This window comes from Chlorocebus sabaeus, chromosome 17 (assembly GCF_047675955.1).
Source record: "Chlorocebus sabaeus isolate Y175 chromosome 17, mChlSab1.0.hap1, whole genome shotgun sequence".
Lineage (NCBI taxonomy): Eukaryota > Metazoa > Chordata > Mammalia > Primates > Cercopithecidae > Chlorocebus > Chlorocebus sabaeus.
In genome coordinates, this window is record NC_132920.1 from 29,739,753 (window position 1) to 29,749,190 (window position 9,438).

Below are 9,438 nucleotides of genomic sequence, written 5' to 3' on the forward strand. Positions count from 1 at the left end.
GTGAGTACGCGTGCTGCCCTTGAGTCTCCCTCCGCCTCCCACACCCGCAGTGACACCCCTTCCGCCAAATTTGTTTCTCTTTCTTTCAGCGCCTGCGCGCCGTCACGTTACGGCGGAACTAATCCAGCGACGCCTGCGCTTTGACGAATTTGGTGCCGCGGAAGGGAAAAAGGGGGACAGCAGCATGCGTCACACCCGGAAGCGGCGAGCCGGAAGTGGGGTTGGCCAGGTTATCCCCAGGGGTGGAGAAACGGAGGCCCAGGAGGAGGGGGGAAAAAAGAAGGTGGAGGATTCTGGCTACCACTCTGAATCCGATACCACTTCTCTTAGACCTCAGAGACAGAAAAAGGGAAGGGTGTCTCATCCCATCCCCTTTCCTCCTCTCCTCCCTCTCCTGAGCCTTAGCCATGGCCGAGGCAGGGGCTGGGCTGAGCGAGACCGTCACTGAGACAACGGTTACCGTGACAACCGAGCCCGTGAGAAAGGCGGGGGGGGGCGGTGCTGTTTAGGGGTCTGGGAGATACTGGGAGGGAGGGGACAGGGATTAGAAGAGTTGTTGGAGGAACTGGGCCTGGGAATATGGGAGGTGTGGGGCTGAATATCTAGGGCTGGGAGAATCGGAAGGTATTGGAGCTATTTAGAGTGGCAGAGATGGTGCAGGAGGCTGGTCAAGGATCATGTAATAGGGAGGTACAGTTAGGATATAGGTGTTGCTGCTTGGGGTGGTTATGTGTATAAGTAATGAACGAATGGGAAATTGAGGATTAAGGAGCCAGGAAGATGTTGGGAGGAAGTCAAAGGTAGTGTAAGAAAGCATGGTTGGGGGCCAACTTATCAATATTATCAATGCTTATATTTAAATAAATATTTATTGAATGGTTGAATGTAAAAGGAAGTGGCAGGAATGAGGAAAGAAGAAAAGGAGATGAAAAGAGGCATTTTGAGAAATCAGAGAGCAAAGATGTAAATGGAGAAACAATAAGTATTTTTCCAAAAACATGTTAAGTTGCCTTCAAAGGGAGAAGATTGTGTTGGGCTTAATACTCTTGGATTAAAGGGAGCTTGGTAATTAATAGATTAATAATACTTGCTACTAGAGATGCCAGGATGCCAGACAATAGGTGGATAAGAGGTAGAGAGAGCTGGAGCTTGAGAATGAGAGAGGTTTTGTTTGTTTGTTTAATGGGAAAAAGAAGAGGGGATCTGGAAAAAGGGAGATCAAAGATTAGGTGCTGGGGACTGAAAAGTAATTTTCATGTATTAATACTACCAAGGATGATGTGGGGAGGAAGACGGAGAAACAGCGAGGATTATATTTTCCTTTGAAGAGTTGCTGGAACCTTCCCTAGGTTAGGAATTGTGCCTTCTCTTATACTGGTGATATAAGAACAGGAAATAATACTTATTCCTCAAGGGACTGTCTGAAGTCAAAGACCTGTTCTGTTTTATCTTCTCGCAACTCCCCTGGTGCTATGTCTGTGGTACTGATTGAGCTGAAGAAGATAAGAGAGGAAGTTCCCTGGGAGGGAGTGGGAAAGGTTAGTAGGAGGGGACTAGATAGGTACGCTCATCCTTAACCTTCTAGGAGAACCGGAGCCTTACCATCAAACTTCGGAAACGGAAGCCAGAGAAAAAGGTGGAATGGACAAGTGACACCGTGGACAATGAACACATGGGCCGCCGCTCATCAAAATGTGAGTAATTGTTGGCCCGCAGTAGCCCTGGAGTTCTGGCTCCCTTCAGCGTATCTTGTATCTACTCATATCCACTGGCTTTCCAGAAGCCCCCAGATGCTCATGGTTCTGTCGCTTTTTTGGTGGTTCTGTGGTATCAGGGAAAGAGGTAGGGAAGGGCTAGAACTGGAATTGCCTAGGTCTGATGACAAGAAGTATCAGAGGTGGGAGAAGTAGGGCTTTGAATTCGTGACTCTCTAAGAGGACAAGGGGAATGGGGCCTGAGTCCCAGAGGGTGGGCCTGGGGAAGGTGAATCCTGGAACGTAGGAGAAAATAGGAATTTTCACTGAGTTTGAGTGGGAATGGATCTGACTATACATCTTACCCTTCCTCCTCTTTAACTGGGCTCCTCCCTCTAAATCTAGGCTGCTGTATTTATGAGAAACCTCGGGCCTTTGGCGAGAGCTCCACGGAAAGTGATGAGGAGGAAGAAGAGGGCTGTGGTCATACACACTGTGTACGTGGCCACCGCAAAGGACGGCGTCGTGCAACCCTAGGACCGACCCCCACCACCCCTCCCCAGCCTCCTGACCCTTCCCAGCCCCCACCAGGGCCAATGCAGCACTAAATTCCTCTCTCCTCCACCATTCCTGTGTCTGTCTGGCCCTGAATGTATTCATGTGGCTACTTCTCCAGCCCCCTCCTTCCCTCTCTTCTGCCTGATAGAGGAAAGAGGAAGAGGAGGGTGAACAGAGATCTGGAATTATGACTTGCTGCTATTCCAACCCAGCCTCCTGGGTTCCCCCAGTCCTCATTTTTCCACCCAATACCCACCCTTCTCTCTCAAGGGATCTAGTCAGCTTGGTCCCAGTCTCTTCCTTTTGTTCTCACTGCCAAACTGCCTGTCCTGGGATCTAGTTATCTTGGCCCTGCACGCTACATGAGTAGCAAACACTTAAATTGGGTTTTCAACAGTCCCAGCTTTCACTGCCAGGGTCCCAGTCAGATTCCAGGAATTTACACCCTAGCTTTGCTTGCTAATCCTGGTTTAGAGCTATCCTTCTAAAATATTTAATCCTAATTCTTAGTCCTTGACTGTGAGATATGAGGTCTTACAGGAGACCTCAGGGCTCCCAGCCCTTCTCCTCCTGCTAACCCTCCTCACGCCCTGAAGAGGAGTTAGAAAAGAGGTCCTTGTCATTCTCACCTCTTATGGAAAATAGAACAGGAAATAATCATATCCTTTCTTCCCACCCTTCTCCTGTGATTTAGGATTTCTGACAAAGATGGCTGAGATTGGTCACCTAGAGCCAACTATCTCCTCCGCCTTTTGTTTTTCAGCTTCAGAGACAGATCCAATATAGTCCCAGGGACCTGAGTCTCTGGGATAGGAAGGAAGAGGGAAGGAGCAAAGAGATTGGGGTATATCCCCTGTGCTACACTCTTACCTCTTAATTCCTAGACTTTGATTTCTCTGCCAGCCCAGATGTTCAGTTCTCTTGGCCCTCTCTACCCCTTACTGGGATTTGGTTTTCATTTTCCAGTCCTTTTGCCATACACAGTTGCAGAGATCAGTCAAATCCATACGACCGCTGAGATCTCATTTATTGCCACAGATGCACAAAATAAATAACCCAAAATCACAAAATGTGTTAAATATGGGCCCATTTATACATATGGGGAAGGGTGTGAGACTATACACAAGGATGAGTTTGGAGATGTCTGAAGTATTCCCAGGTTGAGGAGGAGAGAGGGGAAGTAGCACCATTGGCTCCTTTCTGTGAGTGTGTGCAGGGAGAAGTTTCAAGAAGGTTCTTATGGAAAAAAGGCTGTGAGCATAGAAAGCAGTCATAGGAAGTTGGGGAACCAGCTTGTCCCTCCCCACCCCAAGATCCCCCAAAAGGGGTACGAAGCTTCCCAGAGGGCCACAGGGCCCAGACCAGAGTCAAGCCTCTTGTTTTAGGAGGAACCTCAGTGGACAGGCAGGGTAGCCCAGTCCTTAGACCTGTGGGGAAGGCCCTGAGCCCTTCTTTGGAGCTAGGAGAGGCAAGAGTGGGAGTCAAGTATTTGACCAGCAGAGCCTCTGTGTAGGAAACATGGTCACTTTACCATTACTGATGGGGAGGGCTTGTTCCCCATTGCAGGCCTAGAGTGGTTTGAATGGGAGAAGTCAGGAAGTACTGTAGCAGCTGTAGGGAAGAGAAGATTCTGAGAGCCAGAAAGCAGGAATGGATTTGATTTTGAGCAGGGACGTGGAAACGTGGAGAGCAGGTGAGATCTCATTTTTGGGGGGGGGAAATGTGGGTTGGGATTAATACTCCTGCAATGGTCGTGTGAATGTGTTCGCAGAAATGAGTGGGGAATTCCACGCCAAAAAGAAGCAGCTGCAGGGCCAGTGGCCGGGCCAAACTTCTAGCTGGACTCAGCTTTCCGCTGGTACAATGCGGAGCGGAGCACGAGGGTCGCAGGTGCAGAACAGCGGGAAGATGCGCTCCCCCAGGGGGGCGGACGCCTGGAAAGCATAAAGCAGGTCCAGTGAGCGGCCGTCGTAGAAGGCCACGCGGCCCCGCTCCCAGTCCAGGTCCACGCGAATACGCCGCGGCGGGGGCTCGACTCCGCCCAGCAGGGTGGGCTCGGGTGCCGTGAGGGCCCACAGGCGGCCGCCGCGGCCCTCCACGGCCCACACGGCCCCCGCAGGGCACAGCCTCACACAGCCCTTGCGTTGCACGGATTCCCCGGCCGCGCCCACTGCATAGTGGCTCTCCTCGTCGTCCTCATCCTCCCCCGAAGAGTCTCTGCAGGAGGCAGCGTCCGCAGTTTCCACCTCCCAGCAATGGCGGCCGGCCCCGAAGCCCTGCGCGCCCAGCACAGCCGGGAGCTGATCGAAGCGCTTGGGGCCGTCAGGGGGCGCGGGCGTCCCTGGTGGGGCCAGTTGAACGCTGCGGCGGTCGGCAGAGATGAGCAGGCGGCGGTGTGCGGTCCCAGGGTCCAGGGTCAGGTCGGCTGGAGAGCGGGAGGCAGGGAGAGGACCTCATGAGAGAGTTTTCTATATCACAGTCAGGGTAGGGTGGAGAATAGTCAATGGAGATCACGTAAAAGACTGAGTGCTAGTGACTCCACAACAGCTCAAAAGGCGGCTGCAAGACCAAAAAGGAGCAAGGCATGTGAAGAGCAGGCCTGGGCAATATCGGACCTTGTACTGATGCACCACTTCTGTAGAACTGGACCTGGGGAAGCATCATACTGGTCCAGGGCAGGGAGCACAGCAGGAAGATCAAAGGAGAGGTTGTCCGGTTTGTGGGGTTGGGGGAGGAAGAGTGAGGCTGATCTGACTTGGAGGGAGGAGTAAGGACTGATACCTCAATCTGCAGCATCTGGGGTGGGGCATGGGAGCTGGGTCAGCCAAATGGGGAATGTTCATCTGAAGAGAAAGCCATACTGATACTGGAACCTCAAGTGATGGGAAGGGCACAGGGAGGAATCCAAGGTATCCTGAGAAACCAGCCCACCCGCCCACAGGAATGGGGGTGGGTGGACAGGCCTATTTCTGTAGAAGGTGTGGGGCAGAGGAGGAGAGCAGGTGGTGATAGCCAGAGACCAGAAAGAAAGAACCATTGGTCTTATATGTTTGAGGTGCTTTGAAGAAAGATTTCTGGATTAGGGGTGCCAGAAGCAATCTGGACTGGGCAAGATGGTGGATGACCAGGAGGGTGGACCATCTTCTCTAGGCAGTTTAAAGAAGGGTAGAGGCACCCTTCTTCTTGGGAGTGAGTGAGGAAAGAAGGGTCAAGGAGATGCTGGGGTCCCCTTCCAAAGAGGAGTGATGAGAGGTGGTGGAAGCAGAGATTTCTGAGAGGCACCTAACCTTCAGGGATCTGTTGTTTGAATGTATGAAAAAGGAAGAGGGAAAATGGCTGGAATATGAGGAATCGAGGATAGACATTGTTATAGGCTGAACTGTGCCCTCCCCTACTCCACACACACACAAAGATAGGTTGAAGTCCTCCAAACCTCCTTTCAAAGAATATGACCTTACTTTGAAACAGGATCTTTACAGAGGTAATCAAGTTAAAATGAAGGTCATTAGGGTGGGCTGTAATCCAGATTGCTGACTTATAAAAAGAGGAAATTTGGACACAGAGACAAATGCATACGAAAGAAAATGTGCAGACCTATCACCCAAAGAACATGTGAGGCTACCAGAGTCTAGGAGACAGGAATGGAACAGATTCTGTCTCATGGCCCTCAGAAGGAACCAACACTGCTGACACCTTCATTTCAGACTTCTACCTCCTGAACTTTGAGATAGATGTCTGTTGTTTAAGCCACCTACTTTGTGGTGCTTCATTATAGGAGTACTAGGAAACTAATGCAGACATCAAAAAGGACCTGATCACTTTTTAGGGCTAAAAGGAAGAAAATCTAACACAGACTGTCATTCAATTCCCTTCCCTCCCTTCTTCTTTCCTTACCTGTCAGTCTATGAAGCATGTTTTTGACCACTGGATAATCTTCAGGGAGATCATCCTCTGATTTAGATGACTTAGGTGTTGGGACTTCAAATCTAGACAGATGAGGGGAAGGGTCAGGAAATCAGCCCTCTGCTGCTAATGCCCCCACGCATACCCCATTCACATCTCTGGAGGGAGAAGGGATGAGGCTGTACCCCAGAAAACCTGCCTATTAATGGCAACAAAAGTGTAGGCCCAGTGAGAACGTGATGGCTATGGCAGCTTGTGTGAAAAGGAAGGAACAGAAAAGTGGAACTCACCGTCTCCATGTCTTCCTCATATCCTAGGATGGGCAGAAACAAACATGGATGTGAGCTCTGGGCTTCATTCCCTGGGGCATCCCTCCCTATCTCCCCCCCTCCTCAGGTGAGCTCTGTCTGAGTGTCCCTCCTCACCTTTCAGAGTGATCTCACCTCCTTACCCCCTGTGCTCCTTTTCCTCTCATTCTCCTCCTTCACCTTTCATGATCCCTTCTTCCTCTCACCCCATCACTTTTCCCTCATCCTCCTAACTCCATCTCCACTGTCCTCCCCCTTTCCACTCCCCAAAGGTTCTCAATTCTCTGTTCCCAGGCTTGTCCATGACTGTTCCTTGTCCCCAGAGCCCTTGCCTTCCTCTGCTGCCTCCTCAGTCCCATTCTGTCTCTTTCAGTGGCCCCATCCTTATCCATCTTTCCCAGTGCATCCCAGAAAACCATCTGTCCCTTCCACCCTCCATCACACAGACCAAACACACACCCAGAGCCCTCGGGCTAAGAGTTGGTATATAAAAGCCTTACAATAAAGCTGCTTCCCCTCTTGCAATAAAAGCCCAGTGGCGTGTATTGGGCCCTTTGCTTTGTGTCTCTGGACCCTGGCCAGGGAGGCAGCTAGACTTGAATGTGTCCCAAAGGCCCAGCAGATCCATAGAGCACTATGGGAGCCAGGAGAGGGCGCTGGATGCTCCCCTCCAAACACTGGGATCCCGACCCCTCCACTTCACTGTCTAGTGCTGATGTCTGGAGCAGGCCGATATGGTGGGGAGAGGGAGAGAGAAACAATTTGCCTAATTGTGCCAATTACACCCAGACTAATTAGGTCTATGAAGACTTCAAAGGGCAGAAGCAACACCCAAGACCAGCTTGGCTGCTGGGGAGAAGCCAGTCAGGAGTCCCAGACCCCCGGGGGTCGGGCAAGGTAATGGGTTGGTTGGTGGCCAAGGAGCCCGGGCCCAGGAGAGGCGCGGGGTTAGATGGGTGGTAAGACTGGGATGTGGAGAGGAGCCAGAGGCCCCGGCGGCCGTTCTCCCGCACCTCGCCTCCACCCGTGGCCGCTCCTGCCTGGGGCCTTGGGAGGAGCCGAAATAACAATAACAAACAACACACAGCTTAGCCTGACCCAGAGTCTGGGACCAACCCCCACGACGCTACGGGGACGTTTGGATTTGCCCCAACCCCTTGCTCCCTTCCTCCATCCTCTTGTCAGTCCCCTCCTCCCCAGTTTTTTCTCCGCCAGCCCGGTCTCCTGCTCCCTCTCCTCTATGCAGGTTCTGCCCTCGCCCACCATCCTCCCAGGCCCCCTGCTCACCCTCACCTGGGTCGGCTCCCACTTCCGCCCGCCTCTCCCTCCCCTCCGCCAGCTCTTCTCCCGGGCGACTGCGGCTGCCCTGCCAAAACTTGTGCAGTTCCCGTGCCCTTCGTGGCGACTCCAGGGCTCTGCGCGTTCTATCCAGTACCACTTCTCTGCCTCCCCACTCTCTTCTCTCCAGCCCCTCTCACAAGGCTCAGGCATCCGTCCAGCCTCCTCCCCTGGGGACCAAGTGTCAACTCCATCCATCGTCCTTCCGGGCGCCTCTCAACTTGAGGACCCAGGGTCAGCCCTCGCCCCCTCATCCTTTGCTTTTCTCTGCCCACCCCATCCTTTGCCTGAACTTCCACAGGGCCTCCGGCTCTAGACTTGCCATTCCCGGCTTCCCCGGGGAACCCATGAACCTCCGGCTTCCACCAACAACTCCACGACGCGCGCCCAACCTCACCTCTCCGGGCGGGTCCAGGCAGCCCATGGTGGGGATGCGCCCCCCTCGGCGTCTCCCCGCACGGGCCCCAGGCTCAGCCAGCTTCTCTCGCAGCTCACGGCTGATTCGCACCTCCACTGCCAGCCGCACATTAGACCTCAGGCTGCGGCGGGGACACGGCAGGCCGCAGCAGGGACAGGCGGTGGGGGAAGCCTCGGTGTCGGTCGCCGGCGGGGTCCCCCAGCGGCGGGCCAGACACGCGCGGCAGAAGTTGTGCTCACACGCCAGAAGCACTGGGTCCTCGAAGGAGCCCCCGCACAGAGGACACGTCGCCAGCTGCTCCAGACGCTCCACCAGCCCCGGGCCCAGCTCGGGCGCATCCATGGAAAGTCGGGATCTGGACGCCGCCCCTTGCGCGACCACCGCGACCGCCTTCGAGTGCGCAGATGGCGGGCCGCCCCTGCTGCTTGCTGTGTAGATGCCCTTCTCTCCGACTCCCGCATTAACTTTTGCCGCTTTCCGCCCCTCTCCTGGGATTGCCTCTGTCTTCAACCAGAGTCTTAGTCTCGGCAAATCTCTCCACGACATCAGGCTTTATAGGGAGGGAGGAGGCTCCCACGGGAGGTAAACACCAGGCCTTGCGTAATGCCTCATCTGGTTCTCCCGCTTCCCGGGTAAGGTTTGGGGGAGCAGGGAGGGGAGAATAGCACACCTGGGTCCCCGAGCCTAGGAGGTCACTAGAGGGCGGTCTGGAGCGGGGTAACCCTGTGTGGGGAGGGTAGCCCCCTGTGAACCCCCGAAGAGCCCCAATTTTACCTTCCCCTCGGCCTGTGGTACACGCATGGGCCGGGTGCCCAGACTCACTCTTGGCATGTGCGCCCACATTGCCAAGGTGTGATTCATTCCAGGTGGCTGGCACACCTACATCTGGGGGCTGGGGGCCGGAAGTAGAGATCCTGGTTTGTGTGGCTTTGGCAAGCCTCTTGAGTGTTGATGTGTGGTTTTCATTCCCGGTGCCTCTCGCCTTTCCATCTTCCTTCCTTACCTATTAAGGGCTTAAGGGCACTCTGAAGTTCTGGAGTAAGGGGTGGGGAACAGGCACCCACACTCCGGCCTCAGGGAGTCGGGGCAGAGCTCTCACAACTCTACCTCTGGCCAGCTCCCAGGGCCTCTCCTTAATTTCTTCGTGAGTCTCTCTTTCTGGTTCTTTCTCTCTGTTTTTCCCTGTGTGTGTTTTTATTTCCAGTTCTCTCTTTCCTTC

At 53.7% G+C, this 9,438-nt stretch overlaps 2 protein-coding genes across 4 annotated transcripts; one reads left to right on the forward strand and one right to left on the reverse strand.

Moving 5' to 3' along the window:
* The first annotated feature begins 107 nt into the window (after positions 1 to 107).
* Positions 108 to 3,322, forward strand: PPP1R11 (protein phosphatase 1 regulatory inhibitor subunit 11). 3 transcript variants are annotated; one of them, XM_007973268.3, is made up of 3 exons: positions 108 to 229; positions 1,586 to 1,694; positions 2,100 to 3,322. In XM_007973268.3, the coding sequence occupies exons 1-3, from the start codon at positions 185 to 187 to the stop codon at positions 2,300 to 2,302; spliced, it is 357 nt and encodes a 118-aa protein (XP_007971459.1). In that variant the 5' UTR covers positions 108 to 184; the 3' UTR covers positions 2,303 to 3,322. The 3 variants fall into 3 exon arrangements, with proteins under 3 accessions (XP_007971459.1, XP_072861890.1, XP_007971458.1); XM_073005789.1 differs by having other exon boundaries at positions 170 to 283; XM_007973267.3 differs by having other exon boundaries at positions 189 to 476.
* Positions 2,504 to 8,770, reverse strand: RNF39 (ring finger protein 39). The gene is made up of 4 exons (XM_007973269.3): positions 8,199 to 8,770; positions 6,446 to 6,468; positions 6,147 to 6,238; positions 2,504 to 4,677 (listed from the first exon to the last, which is right to left on the reverse strand). The coding sequence occupies exons 1-4, from the start codon at positions 8,763 to 8,765 to the stop codon at positions 4,097 to 4,099; spliced, it is 1,263 nt and encodes a 420-aa protein (XP_007971460.3). The 5' UTR covers positions 8,766 to 8,770; the 3' UTR covers positions 2,504 to 4,096.
* Between the last annotated feature and the right edge of the window lie 668 nt (positions 8,771 to 9,438).

What these genes read in the sequence shown, in the direction of transcription:
- PPP1R11 (XM_073005789.1), top strand. Translation starts at nt 185, where the DNA reads ATGCGTCACACCCGGAAGCGGCGAGCCGGAAGTGGGGTTGGCCAGGTT. An exon ending in AGGAGGGGGGAAAAAAGAAG is followed by an intron (nt 284 to 1,585) that starts GTGGAGGATTCT and finishes TTAACCTTCTAG; the next exon opens with GAGAACCGGAGCCTTACCAT. An exon ending in GGGCCGCCGCTCATCAAAAT is followed by an intron (nt 1,695 to 2,099) that starts GTGAGTAATTGT and finishes CTCTAAATCTAG; the next exon opens with GCTGCTGTATTTATGAGAAA.
- RNF39 (XM_007973269.3), bottom strand. Translation starts at nt 8,765, where the DNA reads ATGTCGTGGAGAGATTTGCCGAGACTAAGACTCTGGTTGAAGACAGAG. An exon ending in ATGAGGAAGACATGGAGACG is followed by an intron (nt 6,239 to 6,445) that starts GTGAGTTCCACT and finishes TCATCTGTCTAG; the next exon opens with ATTTGAAGTCCCAACACCTA. An exon ending in CATGCTTCATAGACTGACAG is followed by an intron (nt 4,678 to 6,146) that starts GTAAGGAAAGAA and finishes CCCGCTCTCCAG; the next exon opens with CCGACCTGACCCTGGACCCT.